General features: G+C 46.3%; 1 protein-coding gene and 1 long non-coding RNA gene across 2 annotated transcripts in view; both read right to left on the bottom strand.

Annotated features, from left to right (window-relative positions):
• Window positions 1–383: 383 nt before the first annotated feature.
• LOC131813220 (uncharacterized) lies at window positions 384–3,323 on the bottom strand. Its single transcript, XR_009346674.1, has 2 exons — window positions 2,949–3,323; window positions 384–2,560 (listed from the first exon to the last, which is right to left on the bottom strand). It is a non-coding gene; the product is annotated as an uncharacterized LOC131813220 (long non-coding RNA).
• A 29-nt stretch (window positions 3,324–3,352) lies between these two features.
• Window positions 3,353–16,261, bottom strand: part of KLF9 (KLF transcription factor 9) — a 21,944-nt gene continuing 9,035 nt past the window's right edge. The window contains exon 2 of the mRNA XM_059143511.1: window positions 3,353–3,869. Coding sequence (XP_058999494.1) covers window positions 3,640–3,869 — 230 coding nt within the window. The 3' untranslated portion in view covers window positions 3,353–3,639. The remainder of the gene's footprint in view (window positions 3,870–16,261) is intronic.

Raw genomic sequence — 16,261 nt, 5'->3', positions numbered from 1 at the left:
GTCTTTGGGACCTCGACTTGCGTCTTCTTAACAACATTGTATCTCAAGAGCAGAGTCGGAGTCCCTAACGTCCTCCGCCCACTGCCTAGGCCGCCCCAGCACGGTTATGAGCTTTTATAAACCTCTTTAAATGATTTACCTGAAAATATAAATATTTTTCTCCAGTATCATACAGTGGTTTCAAGCAGCCTACATTCCTTCTACTTCCTCAGAGGTCTGCGAACAGTAAATACACACAGGTCTCTACAAATATCACACATGCTGAACGACAGAGTAAAATCATCTTTGGACTTACCGTAACAAATCCTGCGGGCCCACGCCGAAGCGGCAGCCCCCGTCACGGCCAGGTACGCCCCTTTTACAACACACAGCGGCAGGGACAATTTCATCTTTGTCATTTATTCCTTTTATTTGGACAACGTATATACATATGTACAAAATACCTACTGTCAGAATCCTCTTTTATAATTTCATTTGATTTACAAAACGGGACAACAAAATAACTTAGGTCACTAATACTGTACAAAAATAAAACTGATTAAACAGTTGTAAAGATCAGTATCTTACAGTGTTACAGATCATTCATCTGCGGTGAAAGAACATCTCGGTCTATCCAGAGTGATGAGTGCTGTGCTAAGTCTACCTGCGAAGTGACGAGTAACCAATTTCTGTAACATGACTACCAAATATAATTCTCAAAAGAAGCATGATGTAAAGCCAGACCTTAAAGCCAGGGCGTCATTCCAAAGCGGTGAAGGGCTTTCTTCTTCCCTAACCAAGGAGAGGAGTTATCTTAACTCTAAAACTATTAAATTTTCCAGAATATGACAACTACTTACAGTATTAGATAAAACGACTTGTCTTTCTTTTTAAACACCTGCAAGAGTCTTTCAAAAAAATTCAGTTTGGTTAAAAAAGTAAACAAAAATTACTATCCTGCATTTGGATTTTTACAAGTTAAATCCATGGTCTTTTTAATATAAAAAGTAATTGCTTCATAGTTTTAGTGTTCAATGAACTCTAGTAGTCCTATTTGAACCATATCTTGATAGAGTAAATCTAATTAGAATGCTGGTTCCTGTTTCGTGACATTTGAAAACAGGATTTATCACGAAGAATAAAAAGCCTTGAGTTTATACGTTACGTTACTATAACATATAAGAGAATATCAAATGTGTGTTCTTCAACAACTTGAAAAGGCAAGTAACAACTTTTTTTTTTTTGGGGAAGTTAAATTGTGCATTTTTTTTTTTTTTAAACAAGTTGCTGCGTTTATATCCATCTAAGTAAGTGCGGGACAAAAGCCACATATAGATTTACTCTTGAAACTACAAAGATTGTCTTTCACTGACTTTGCTTGGTTTTCCTTAAATTTCTTTCTGTGAGGGGAAGATGAGTTTGTCCAAGTTGGTGGGTTGCTAGGCAGCCCCAAACTCCTCACTCACTAAAAGGCAGCATGCAAAGGATCACAAGCAGGACCGTTCCGTGAGCTCAGTAAGAAATAGACAGCCTAACCTATTTCGTATGGAAGAACAGATGTCCTTAAAACTTATTTTGGACACAGAAATTAAAATTTGGTTTAAAATAAGCGTTTCAAAAATCTGAAACAGAGGTAGAAAGTGTTCTTTATTTTTCCTGACATGTTTTCCCGTGAGAAAACACTTTCCTTTTTATCTCAATGGACTGTTCCCAGTCCCTAATGTTAAAAGCAGTTCTCTTTATAGAACTACTGATACAACTACATTGGTTAAACAAACAAAAAAGAAAAACACCGTGCTAGTGATGGCTGTTGTATTGGAAGTCGGAGTCAGCCGTGCCCCACGCCTGCTGTAGGAGCCCACACCGGTTCTGAACCTGGCAACGAGCATGTGTTGGGTGAAATCACGAGTTCACTGACGGGGAGGCACCCTAAGTTTACACGACACAGCTTATAGCACATGTATAAACGAGAGTGCACCGTAGCTCCCTGTGTTAAATAGCAGATAAAATTGCCAGAAAGCATTCTTTCTGACAAAAGAAAATGTAAACATTTCTCCCACAGTCACTGCTGACTCCCTGTACTTGAGGTTTCTTTGCTATGAAAACAGTTCAGTTTTTTCTGACCACGTGAAGGCCAAAATTAAGTTTTCAGGTAAATGGCATTTTATGGATGTAGTGGTTTAGGCCATTGTAGACACCTGGATACAAGATACATAGTGGTGAGGCTTCTGATGTCAAAGATACAGTGATGTGTCTTCAATCACATGCATTTCGTGTGCCTCTGTTCTCCAAAAGGGACCATTTCGAAGTCACCTTGGATAATCCTCATGGTATTTTCCCTTGGGGCTCACTACTTACGGGGATATATTTTTCTTTTCACATGTCAGCTTCCTCTTCCTTCTTTACATAACTCTTGCACCTGTTAGTGGGAGTTTGTAGGAACACGGGAAGGAGACCAACACACCTCTTTTTCTTCACAAAATCGGTGTTTCAGAAGTTACTGTTATGTACCCGTTCGATAAAACCCAACAGAGTCAAAACCCTCTCCCTTCGTGGCACTGGAACAGTAAAGTGATGTTAACTAAAAGGATCGGAAAATTTGGAAAAGTTAATAGAGTTAAAATTCTTTGTTCTTTTTGCATTTTTAAAAAAAAAATACTACCCTCCTTCTCCTTCAGCATCTGTCCTATATATTCTGCCCTCCCATCTCTGCCATGATCTCATAGGGAAACGTGTATACTATATATATATGTATATTTTAAAAAAAGCAGATTATAACGTGGTTCCAAACAGAATGTCTGCTTCTATCCTTAAAGCACATATTTAACTTATTCCTCCTCTGCATTAGAAAATAAAAGTGCAGCTTATGTTCAAAAAGTACAATTCATACAAAGCAAGGTTTAAAAGTTCCGTACTTAGTGTAACCCTTTAGAGGTTTGTCTTGATTAGTATAAATTCAGACTGCTTACCCATTGACTATAAGTAATTTTTTTTGTTGTTGTTTTCAAGTCTTTAGATGACAGATCATGCTGGAGTAGATGTGCTCTTGCTTGCATAAAGACAGCTGTGCTATGGCGTGTTTTTTGTTGGTTTTTGTGTTTTTTTTTTTTTTTTTTAATCTCAAAGGTTAACGTGATTCAAGAGAGTGGTTTTGCTAAAGAAACCGAAGCACACTCGTCATTACATCGAAAAGGTAAGAAAACAATTCTGAGACAGCAAGCACAAAGGGCCCAGAATCACTGTGCGACGCCACAGGTCCGCTCACCGGGTCAGACGTATGTACACCAGTGTTGAATCTTTAAAAGTTCACCCCCTCCCCCAGCCCCGTCTTGGCCTTGCCCCCCTCCCCCCCATCCCCCCCCCCAAAAAAAAAAAAATAAAGGAGAGAGAGAGAAAAAAAAAAGAAAAAAACCAAAACCAAAGCATCCGCCTTCCCTGCAGCAGTCAGAGACGGTTCCGAGCTGCCTCTGCGAGGGGCCCCAGGCTGGGCTTGGGTCGCGGGCTGCGCTGTGCTTTTCAGAAACCGCGGCGGGGCGGGGAGCGCGGGGGCGGCGGCGGCGGCGGCGGGCAGGGCCCCGCGCGCCCCGCAGCGCGCCCCCTGGCGGCCAGCCGTGTCCCCGGGCGCCGGCGCGGTTGGGTCCGGCGGGCGCGCGCCGCCGCTCACAAGGGGTGGGCCAGCGCCTTTTTCGAGCGCTTGATCATACTGGGGTGGAACTCGGTGTGGCGCCGCGCGTGCTTGGTGAGGTGGTCGCTCCTCATGAAGCGCTTCTCGCACAGCGGGCAGCGGAACTGCTTCTCGCCCGTGTGCGTCCGGTAGTGGCGCGTCAGCTCGTCCGAGCGCGAGAACTTTTTAAGGCAGTCTGGCCACGTGCAGGGGAAGGGCCGCTCACCTGCGGGCGGGAGGGGGGTCGAGACAGGACGCGGGTGAGACACAGCGTCGCGGAAGGCGGCAGGCAGCCCCGGGACCCGCGCCACACGGCCCCGCCCCCAGCACCCGCCCCCCCCCCTCCGCCCCCGTCGCCGGGCTGGCATCCCGACCCCCGGGGACCAGGCACGGGGCTGCACGCGGGGACAGTCTGCGCAGAGGACCCTGACGGAGGCCTCGGAAGGAAGCAGCGCTGCGGACCCTCCCACACCGACAGACACATTGCTGTCGCCTAAGCCACCCCCCCAGGGACACCTAACAGACCCATAACTACCCTGAGGACGTTCCCCTGAATCATGTTCTCCACGCGAAGGAACCTGCTGTGTTACACCCAGGGGATCCCCTGAGCGCCTTGGCTGCTAACATCATCATCGTCATCATCATCATCATCATTATTACTACTATTATTTGGGGGAGGGGCCTGGTTATTCCACGTGGTGGCTGGTCGCACAGGTTCTCCCAGAAAGTCAGGAACCTTAGCCCTTCCCTGCATTTGCTGAGGCCGCTAGCCTAACCCACGTCTCCCCTAGAGCAGGTGTTTCCCCTGGAGCTCCTGAGTGCTGTGGTCACCGAGCCTCTGTCAGGGCCAGTCTGGGCACAGGGAGGCCGGCACCCGACCAGAAAGCCTGCTTCTTCCTGAGCATCTTGGTAACAAATACTTTTAGAGACCTGGAATGTGCTTCCCTGTGAAGGCCATATTTTAAGTCATATTGTTTTATTATTATTAATCTCTATGCCCCACTTGGGGCTCAAACTCACAACACTGACATCAAGAGTCATACACTCTTCAGGGTGGCTTAGTGGGTTAAAGCCTCTGCCTTCGGCTCAGGTCATGATCCTGAGATCGAGTCCTACATCGGGCTCTCTGCTCAGCAGCGAGCCTGCTTCCCCCCTCTCTCTGCCTGCTTGTGATCCCTGTCAAATAAATAAATAAAATCTTAAAAAAAAAAAAAAAAAAAAAAAGAGTCACATCCTCTTCTGATAGAGCCAGCCAGGCGCCCCAAGTCATATTGTCCTATACAAAAAATACATTTGTTCCCTCTGCTGCGTAATAATCCTTTAACTATCTGAAGAGGGCTCTTCTTTCTCTAGTCTCTGTTCAGACTAAGCGGCCCTAGTTTCTTTCCTATTCCTCATCAAAGAATTAACATTATTCTAAAACAGTAGGCGCTAAAGGCTTCACATGCATAATCACACTGATTTCTCATAGGCTGCCCCTTGGAGGTGGCCCATTTCACAGATGAGGAAACAGGCTCAGCACTTGCTGGTGTTTCCAGCAGCCCTTCCTTCGCGGCGGCTTTCCTCAGATTCACCATATTGTCTCCATGTCCCACTTAATTAAAATGCAGCCAAGCTTCCCCCTCCCATGTGATCACGTTAGCCTTGGGGGGCCTCCTGGCCCTTGCTGTGGCAGGAGAGGGCCCGTGGCCACATTGGCGGGACCCACACACAAGCTGAAAGGCAGAATGAGCCGTTTAAGATGAGAGGGCCTTGTGCGGCCCTCTGTGTGTGCCGGCCTGCCTACTTCTCACCTCATTCAAGCACAGCCCAAAGCAGCGGGCTTCACAGACCCTAGGCACACAGGCTCCTGCCTTCCGCAGAACTCTCCAGACACTCCTTTGGTAGGTGTGAGGAGTGCATGTTTTCTCACTTCTGTCCCCACCTTCCTGGAACCCAGAGACTCAAGAGGCTGAGGGCTGCCCGGTGCGGTGCGTCTGAGTCATACAAATATTATTCATCCTTCCCCTGCCCCCTGCTTCTCCTACCCTGGGCCAGAGATGTAGAAATACCGATAACAACAACAAAACCAAGCCTATGTCATCTCGATGACAGTCCGCACATGGGTAAGATTTTATTTGCTGTTCTCTCAGCAGAGCAATGGTCATCACGCCCCGGTCAATCTCCTTGTTCTTACGGGAAACCGATATGTGCAAAACAAATCTGTACCAGTAGCTTCGTTACACGTGGGTCGGAGTGTAAACCCTTGCTTCGCCGGGGGCTGGAGAGCCACAGTAGCACAAGGCAACAGGACACCGATGAATGCCGAGTCCTACCCGAGGTGGACGGGTGCTGGGGTTCAGGAGGCATGAATATGCTCAGAGACTCCAGAGGGCCAACACCCCCCAAAACCAAACAAAAAGCAACCGTACTTCAAACGGAACCCTCTGAAAAACTCAACAACACAGAATTGGAAACCACACTTTTTTGCAATTTCTGCTGGATCCAACAGCATTCTACCTGGTTCAGAGCTTGGAACAAAAAGGTGGAATTCAGGGTGTCATAACCCAACAAGGTTGAACCCCCTGGGGTGAGGACAACATCAGGTCTGATTTTTGTGCTGTTTATACTGCCAAGCATTTAGTTACTTCCTAAGTGTGTGAGCGTGTGTGTGTGTGTGTGTGTGTGTGTACGTATGGCTGGGGTCGCTCACATGACCAGACCTACTCAGAAGTTCCCAGATCGCTGGGGAAGACAACTCCAGCCTCTTTCAGAGTTACACAGCCAAGGTCCTCTGAATCCCCGTGAAAGGTTTATGGGAGAAGTGTTCTCTTAAACATGTTATGTTAAAAAATATAATGAAGGGTTAGAATTCACACAGCGATGAATTATAAAACCAAACCAAACCAAAGCATGCCAAACAAAACCACCGTGCCCGCTCCCTCCGTACTGGAACCGTCTCTCCCCTGCTTTGTGATTTGGTGGTGAGAAAAGCGACAGAAAGGAAAGGCTTGGTGTTTTCTCGGTGCTTGTTAGGACAAAAACTCGTCAGAGTCATTTTTCTTAGAGGAGTGGTAATGTGGTTTAGCTTACTCACTAGCACATGTTTCTTTCAAGTGAGTCATGAGAGGAGGTTAATTTATTGGAACAGATCTGTGTCCACTGTGGAAAAAATGGATCAGAAGACCACTCTGCTATAGTCTGCATTGGAAAGAGAAAGAAGGTTCTCCCTCTGTTTTAGGAAGAAGGCTTGATGGAAGAGAGAGTCGATGGAAAATGGTCATGAAGCTTGAATTGGCTGTATGTACGGAACTATTAAGTATTTATGCTTGTGATGTATGTATGTTTCAAGTGTAATCAGGGTCCCTCCCCACTGAATTCACCTTCAGTCTAGCTTATGGCTACACTGTCCTCCCGGCTCCTCATGGCTGTCCCCGTGTGATTATTCTCTTGCTTCTAACCCAGATGCTGCCTTTGACGTAGCATCTTTATCCGTTTCAGAGAAGAGAGGGCCACCTACTGAGCCCAGAGCAAATCCGAGCCAACAGCAGCCTTTGTTAGACTCATATAACTCGTATAATTCCACCTTACAGTTTCTAAGCATTTAAAAAAAGATCCACTTGGATGTGAATTCCTAGTGTAGAATCTCCAGGATCATTCTTTATTTTTCTCGGATCCTTTGGGAAAACATTAGGAGCTTTGGATCAGTGATCTAAACCAGGGGTTTAGCAAGCTATAGCCCCCAGGCCAAATCTGACCTGTAAAGTCAGTGAGTTAAAATGGTATAAACACCATTTTTACTTTGGTTTTTTACCAAAGCAGCTGGAAGGGGGGAGGGGGAGGGTGGAGAAATCAAAATAACAATAATATTCTGGGATAGGAGAAAGTTTGATGAAATTCAAATTGCCATGTCCATATCCCAAGTTTATTGGACCACAGCCACATTCGTCTGTTTGGGTATTGTTATCTATGGTGGCTTTCTCACTGCAACCGTGGGGTCAAACAGTGGCTGCAGACACTGGACAGCCGACAAAGCTTTGTTAAGGAGAAAGTTGGCCAACCCATGATCTCACCCTGAAGACTTGAACTTGTACCTGCTGTACACCAGAGTTTGCAAGTCCAGATGTCTTCAGGAGCCAGACACATGGTGAAAATGGGTGAAACACCAGGTGCATTCACGGGTTGTGCTGGATAGGGCTTTGTCCCCTCAAAGGCATTTGGATTCAACACTTTACAAAGCATTGTGCCAGCCAGACAATGTGTGCGTGCAGGAAGCCTGGGTTCTTCTTGGGGACCTAGGATTTGTAGCCCTTTGAAACCACCCACTTCTTTAACCCATGAAGGTTCTGCAACCTACTCTGGGAAACATTTAGAATGTTCGCTAATAGCAGACACATAATAATGTATCATCTAAAAAATGATACACGCTTTGCACCTAAGAAAGTACGGAATGGAGAAATCCTATGCGGAGAAGGAACAGAATTTAAAGGTGAATGGGACCAGAGATCATGGGACAGAGGAAGAAAAGAGAGGTCTTGGAGAAGCTGTAGCTGTTGTCCCGTCGTCCTACAGCCAAGGGGAAATCAAGTCAGGCCTGGAATTCTGCTCAGTGCTAAGGCCCACAAAAGAACAGTTAAGTTTCTTCACACGGACCAAATCGCAGGGCACAGCAACTACCAATTAAAGAATCTTTAAATTAGTCCTTAGTATTAGTGAGAGCGGTACCGTTCTCCAGGGGAGGGGGGCAGGAAGAACAGGCATGTACTAGTGTTTTATTTCTGGCCTTTACAGGAAAACATACCCAGAGGCAGTGACACAGTCAACTCTTGCTCTACGGGAGCAGAGCTCTCGCAGCACAAGCTCCTGCGCTCTCAGTATTTACACACCGCTCCCCTCCCCTTGCAGCCTCGAGCGAAGCACCTCTCGGTGACAGGCTCGGCTTGGAGTAGAAAATTAACTGGATCAGAATAGCTACTGATCCAGTATGGCACCCGGTGTGTAGAACACTTTTTTGCAGACAAAGGTCAGGCCTCCCGAGGTCTCCTGGGCCTCCAAGGGGTTCGAGAGGAGGGGAGTAGAGGCTGCTGGCTATGCGCATGCGCGCCTGCCAACTTAGCCCGAAGGAAGGGGACAGCTCCTTGTTTTCCAGAAGGGGCCTCCACTCTACCTGGGCGTCAGTGGACAACGCCAAGTGGTGAGTCCTCCGTACAAGGGAAGAAAGAGGACAGTGTGGGGAGTGCCAGCTGGTTACACTCAACTTGGTCCAGGCTCCCTTGGATTCAGAAAGGCTGCCAGTGAGCTATGGGCCCAGGGTCCGGGAGGCCTAGGCTTTCAACACACCTGCTTTCCCACCTGGCTCTTCTCCCTGTCTGTTTCCCAGCTCCGTGGAAGAGCCTAAAAGGGGCTGACCTTAATCAAGGCAGGAAGGTTAAAAATACACGCTTCATGAACCTCCCATGGCTTCTACCAAAGGGAACTCCCTCTTGTAAAACAAATCTAAGGGCGTGAGGTCTCCTTTTCAGAACGGAACTCCAAAAATGCCAATTAGGAATCATGGCTTCTTGCAGATGGACAAAATCAGGGCCGCTTCTTGAGGAGAAAATAGTGCATTTTGATCATAAAAAAAGCAACTAGGATTCCAGAGAAAAAAGGATAACCTGACATTAGGAAATCACATTGATAGGATTCCCCCTTTAAACCGACTAATACACTCACCCCCACATGTATTTTCCCCCGAAAAATGCAAAATAGTGTTTGGTAAAATTCAACATCCAGCCCTAATAAAAGCTTTTAGGAAAATAGAAGAATTATTCCTTAACGGGGTAGAAAAATATAGATCGAAAACACCTCCCCTGCAAGGTCAGCAGGAAGATAAAGGCAGCATTCTATTAGTCAGGCTGGAGGCATGAATGGACACTGCCCCCATCACTATAGCTACTTAATGTTGTTCAGGAAATGCTGGTGAGTGCCATTAGATAACAAAGGAAGAAGTAAATCATCACAAGGGGAAGGTGCTAGAAGGATTATTTGCAATTGATACAACTTTCTATTTGGAAAGTCGAAGAGAAATGCCGAAAAAAAACTAATATAAATTTAAAAAATGCATTCTCCGGTATAAACATACAAAAGAGCAGTGGTTTTCTTTTTTTTTTTTTTTTTTTTTTTTTTTTTAAAGATTTTATTTATTTATTTGACAGAGAGAAATCACAAGTACACTGAGAGGCAGGCAGAGAGAGAGAGAAGGAAGCAGGCTCCCTGCCGAGCAGAGAGCCTGATGTGGGACTCGATCCCAGGACCCTGAGATCATGACCCGAGCCGAAGGCAGCGGCTTAACCCACTGAGCCACCCAGGCGCCCCAAGAGCAGTGGTTTTCTTATATGTTAACCACAGCCAGTCAGGATGAGCCTAATGATAAAAGTTCAGGACCTGCATGAAGAAAATCATCAGACCCTGATATAAAAGAAAATGAATAAATGGAACACTTCCCATGCTCTCGGATGATAAGATTCAACAGTAGAACATGGCAATGCTGTACAAAGTCGTCTATGAAATTAACACATACCTTAGAAATTCTTTTTTCTTGAACTTGACAAAATTATTCTAAAGTGAATTTGGAAGAATAAGTACACTCCACTTGCCAAGAAAATTTTGCAAGAGAACAACAATAAGTGAACACTAGTGATACCAGTTATTACAATGTATGATTAAAGCTGTAATAATTAAGACAGTGCGAGACCAGCACAGGAAAAGACAACTCAGTGGAACAGAGTCAAGTCTGAAAATAAACCGAAGACTCAACACGGATGGGATGCTCCAAATTAGTGATGAAATGAATGTTTAACTCAATAAATGGTATAGACATCTGAAAAGATTAAATCTCGGTCCCTCCCTTATACCGTTCCCTTCAATAAATTCCATAAATTTACATTTATATACATAAATGTAAAATATAAGACCACAGAGGTGAGAGAAAGTATAGGTGACTATTTTTAGAATCCTAGAGTGGGGAGAGATTGTCTAAACATGAAACCAAAGGCAAAATTCTATTGGAAGAGTAGTTGTGAAATACATAACAAATTTTAAACTTCTGTATAGTAAAAATATACATAAGTGAAAAAATTTGAGTCAGAATGGTGAATAAAGGAATTTGCAGCATAAGACAAAAGACAATACAAAAGGTACACCTACAAATCAAAATTAATAACCCAATTTAATAAAATGGCACAAGGATGCAAATAAGTAATTTGCAAAATAAGAAATATTAATGGCCAATAAATAAATGGAAATATATTTAATCTCACAAGTAATCAAAACAGGTCAATTAAGACATCAATGAAATATTTATCAGGCAGGCAAAAATGTTCAAAAGTATGTGCATATGGGGCAACCGGGTGGCTCAGTTGGTTAAGCACCTGACTTTTGACCTCAAGGTCATGAGTTCAAGCCCTGTGTTGGGCTCTATGCTGGGCATGGTGCCTACTTATCAAAAAAAGAAAAAAAAAAGTTTGTACATAAGCCCATCATTAGCGGAGGCATGAGGAAACAGACAACTTCTGCAAAAATGCACTTATAATTGATCTAGAGCTATCTGGCAATACATTCGTCTAGGAATTATTTCTGGTATTAATTAGAGAGGAACGCAATGGTATACAGGAATACCTGCTTGGTTCCTAAGAGCTAAAACTTGGTAACAACTTAACAAGAGAAACAGTTTGCTACATTGTAGTGTATCCATCCAGTGGGAAAATGTGTATTTGTTACAAAGGTACTAGAGGTTGTTACAGAATGAAATGGAAAACCTTAGTAAGACACCACTACCTGAAAAGGGCAGTGTGTGATCGGCTGAATAGGTAGGTATGAGCAGCATCTGTGGAGGGAGAAAACCCTGGAACAGTATATACAGAATATGGACAGTAGAGGTCTACAGGCGGGGGGATTAAGAGTAACACTTTCTGTTGTATTTTCTGATTTTTTAAAAACAGTTAAGTAGAAGTTTCTTTTATAAGACAAAGTTAGAAAAAAGTCTTACACAAAACAAAGGAAATGGATGAATTTGAGTTTAAAGTTTTCCATGAATGGATTGATCATTGATCAAGAATATATTCTATACAGAGAATGGGGGGCAAGTCAGGTATTTACTTTCTACTGGGAAATAACATTCCAGTGTCCAAGACCAAAGAAAGGAGCATCATTCTGTTTCCTTCTCAAACTGTTAGAAAGTAAGAAACTTTCAGAGGACACTTCACCTGTTTCCTCACTCCTTCTCTACTCCCCCCGCCAACTTTTTCTGTAATTGAGAAAAAATCGCCCCACAAGGACAGGCGGGAATCTCCCTTCCGAGTTACGTGGACAGTAATGACAAGGCTGCAACACCGAGGCGTGCGTTCGCTGGGAAGCCGGGGAGTGAGTGTATGCAGGGGTGCAAACCCCAGGGTCCCATACAGCGTTCGCAGATGAGGCTGGCGGGACACGTACCCGTCCAGACCTGCCCTGACCCTAGGCCTTCAGGACCCCCATCCCCTTGTCCACGATCACCCATCCTCCTTCCAACTGCGGAGCGACGCTCTTACAGGTACAGAATGTGAGCCTTTGCTCTATTCTTTTTCATGTCCTTGACCCTCAAATGCAGCAGGACCATGCACTTGACAGAAGAGGTAGGCAACAGACAATTCTACACTTCCCCTGCAAACGTTGCTCCAATTAACTACGACCTCAAAAATCAAGAAATCAAAAGTCAGAAGAAAAACCCAAAGTCTCCCGTTTGCCAGAATTATTGCGACCTGCACAGGCAGAGGCTCTGAAGAAATAAACACACTTCATCGGCTCTGGGAGAATCGTCCTGCCCCATATCTACTGCCATTCCATTATCCTGTCATTTGCTCTTGGCCCCTTTCTGAATCCCGCTTGTGATCTGGTTTCTTTTTATATTCCACTGGTTGATATAACAGAGTCATTTTAGAGCTTGAATGTGTGATTTTACTTCCTGGCCCCTGTGTTTATCTGTGGAAAGCAACCCGCTCCATTCTTTAGGTTCTGAGCTGGGAAGTGGGGGGTGTGTCTGTAACATCTATCATGGGACGCTTGATGTCGGTGTCTAGGAAGCAAGCCTGTCTGAATATTGTGTGTGTGTCCCCAACCTCAACGGATCTGGGAGTTCATTCGTGCGCTGGGGCCTCAGAAGGAGAGACGGTGGACACCAGATTCTTGACTCTGGGTTCTCAACCTAGCAAGAGAAATGTCCTCATGTCTCAGTCATACGGCCCCACCGGAGCTGGCGGAGGTGCAGTGACCTTACCCCCACTCCCAAGCACACAGCTAGGTCTGGGCTCAGATTAGCTGACTCCCCTGCCCACGGTCTTCCTGCCCATCCCAGACTATACGGCTTCTGCCCAGTTGTTTGTGGGAAAGAGAAATAATAAATGAACCCACTAAACACTGAGCGGGATATAAATGTTTAATGGCAAAACCATCCTGAGAACATAGATTCTTTGGATCTTTGCATTTTGGATGACTTTGAGAACCATCAGATTCAAACCTGTCAAACCTGACAGATAAAGCCAACTCAGAGGGCAGAGGGCTTGTCCAAGGGTATGCCAGGATGAGAACCGGTTTTCAAATGCCTCCTTCAACTTGGAGCACAAGACAAGATTAGATGTGAAAGAAGAACAAAGGCTCTAACTCACTGGAGAACGGGCCTCCTACCACGGGCTTCTCCCATTCTCTTACTCCTGGGTTCTTCTCCCCAGACAGGCTGACTTCGGGAGGGCATGTATAGTTTCAAGTCTCTTGACTGGACCAGTGCTTCCTACTGACACCTGAGCTATAGAGAGGCTGGAGGGGCTGAGTTTACAGAACAGGTATTGATGGTCCCTAAGAAAGGTCCTGTATTCTCTACTCTCCTGTTAATAATAGGTGTGGGCAGTCCTAGGGAGGGGTCACTGTCATGGGGCCTAGAGCGTGCACCAGCCGCTCTGGGGAAGTCCCCTCTCTCCCGGGGCGGGGCACGCAACTGCTGGAGCTGGGCAGCCACGCCAAGAGGAGGGTCTCGGTGCATGCCTCCTAGCCTCACCCTTCCAAATGTAGGGTGGGTCCTGAGCCCAGGACCACACAGCTGGGAGAATGTCCCTGGCATCCCGAGTCACAGAGCACAAGGATCTGCCACTCTCCAGAGGCCCTTTCGAGCAGAGGAGGTTAGCGCATGAGGACCGAGACCTAAGCTGACACACGACACCCCACAGAGGACCATCAAGGTCAAAGCATAGTATGCAAGATCCACAGCCCTCCCATGATGTCAGAAAGAAAAGAGGGGGACTTCTTGCTTCCCAAATATTAGCTCACTCCCAGGAGAAAGAAAGGCAAAGGAAGAGGGAGAGAGAATGCTGAGAATACTGATTTTTGCAAACATTTACCCAAAAAAGAATGCAATTCAATAGAAGTGACAGAGAGACCCTGCATAGGAGTCAAGATGACATTTCTGCATCAACAGCCCAAAATGGTGGGGGGTGAGGGCAGGGGTTGGGGGAGAACATGCGCCAGCGCTCAACAACCCAGCTCTGGTTACGGAGTGACATCTTTGCACACCTTGGGCTTGTGATTGGGAAATTCGTGCCCGATGCACACAGTGGCTTTACAAGCGCCAATGAGACGTCTGGCTTCCTTCGCAAATACAAGGATTCCCTTTCCATTTGCGTACTTAGGTCTAATCATACGTAGCATCCACAGCTCCCAGTCTCAAGCAACCGCGATCCAGGACTAACGACTTCTGCTCGGATCAAGCAACGGGCAAAAGACAAAAGCCCAGGAGACAAGACTGCTGTCTGGTTAGAAAAATGCCTGCTCTACCTGCCAGCCAGGCAGGGGCCCTCGCAGTGGCTCAGAGGGACTGGTGATGCTTTTCCAGCACATGCGGCCAGCCTTTTCCCTCTGGGCTCAACCTCTGTACGCCGCTGGCCCCACAGTAAGGCTGTGATGACCACATGCCACAGGGGCCACCATCAAATCGTTTTTCAAGCTTTAATGGGCTGAGCTACGGGTTCCTATGGCCTGGTGTTTGTCACCAGGGACCATAAAGCTTGGCAGGACTGAGCTGTCCGACCTTCCGCAAGCAGCCCCCCACCAGCCCTCCTGGGGCTGGCATTCCCTGGGCAGAGCTTCGCCACGTGAAAGCCAGCAGGACATCGAGATGACTCAGGCTGGAGGGACAGAGCCCCTGTTTCTTCACACCGGGAACCCCCGCTTGCGACAGATAATGCTCCCTAGACAAACATTTCGTGGCTGGCCACGGGGATGATTTGTAACATGACCGAGGAAAAGCTGGCTGTTCGGCTGTCATTCTGCTTACTGCCGTTAAAACGGCAGAGGTACAAAACCACCGTAGAATTATGGCAGCACAGAAATTTAAGTCATGTTTATGTGTTCTTTTGTGAGTTATTTTTAAGAGCTAATGTTTGCCTCACTATTTAGTAGGGTGGTGTCGGGCACGACGCATGATGGATTGACTCGGGAACCCCAATGGGAATTGTCGTACAAACAGCCCGTCTTTGTGAATTTGAGGCCTTTATCTGTTCACACCCAGGTGACAAACATTCCTATAGACACAATTCATTTCTCTGGGCATTAAAATGGGTAGACAACCAGAATTAAGAAAACGTGAATGAGGCTGCTTATCACACTGCTGCTGTTAACCTTATTCCATGAGAGGCTTCTAGAACGTCCACGGAAGCGGCATGAAGTATGAGCCTGAACACAAGAAATGCATGTTGAAATAATCTGTCTTCTGCCAAGACCATTTAGTATAGGCAGTGGCGGTCTATCTTTAAGAATGAACTCCAGAGATAGCTCTGAGTCCTTTCTCTTCAAAGGAGAGGGGGGGGAATGCTGTCATGCGGATCTGTCTCTTAATTTTGTCAAACCGCTGCTTTTTGGAAAATCCTGTCTATAGTTCTACGTGGGCAGATGGAGGGGGTGTCTGCTGGCTTTGGCTGTCTGGCATCCATTGCTTCTTTGGGGTCACAAATAGCATGCCTTGAGTTTCCTTGTCCAAACCATCCCCTCTCCACTCGGAGTCTATGTAATTCTTGGGCAGGAGAGGGGTTTCAAGCCCAGAGGTTCCATGTGACCTAGCCATGCCACTGTGACTGAGTTCAGGGACAGGTGCAGAATTCTAGCTCAGTTATGAAGACTGAAGCCCAAGACTTTGCTGGGATCACTGGGAAAGGAGAACTTCCTCTCCTTGCTGAATTGGCAGACTGGGAAAGTGCTACCACCGGCGGCTACCTTACCACCCTCCAGAGACAGCCTGCCCACGAATGAAGCCAAAGCACAGGACAGCAGAGCTGAGCCAGGGAGAGAGCCAGACACCGCGTCCCCGAATCCAGAGATACCAGAAACCAGAGCTACCCTGATGTGTGGGTAATTTGAACCAATAAAGTTCTATTTTTTTTAAGGAGCTGGTCCTAGTCTAGACTCAGAGAGTCTAGACCGAGAGCCCTGACTAATACAGCTGTGGACCCAGAACGGGTGTCTTTTCAACGGGAAGGAAGCAGGTTCTGAATAGCTCTTGGAAAATATAGGATAGGTTTGGTCAGAGTCCAAGATCTCTGTAGATATTCTTAACCAAGGTTCATAAAAACCAGCCAC

This window comes from Mustela lutreola, chromosome 12 (assembly GCF_030435805.1).
Source record: "Mustela lutreola isolate mMusLut2 chromosome 12, mMusLut2.pri, whole genome shotgun sequence".
Lineage (NCBI taxonomy): Eukaryota > Metazoa > Chordata > Mammalia > Carnivora > Mustelidae > Mustela > Mustela lutreola.
Note: the sequence above shows the minus strand (reverse complement) of the source record. Positions and strands in the feature narration are given on the sequence as shown.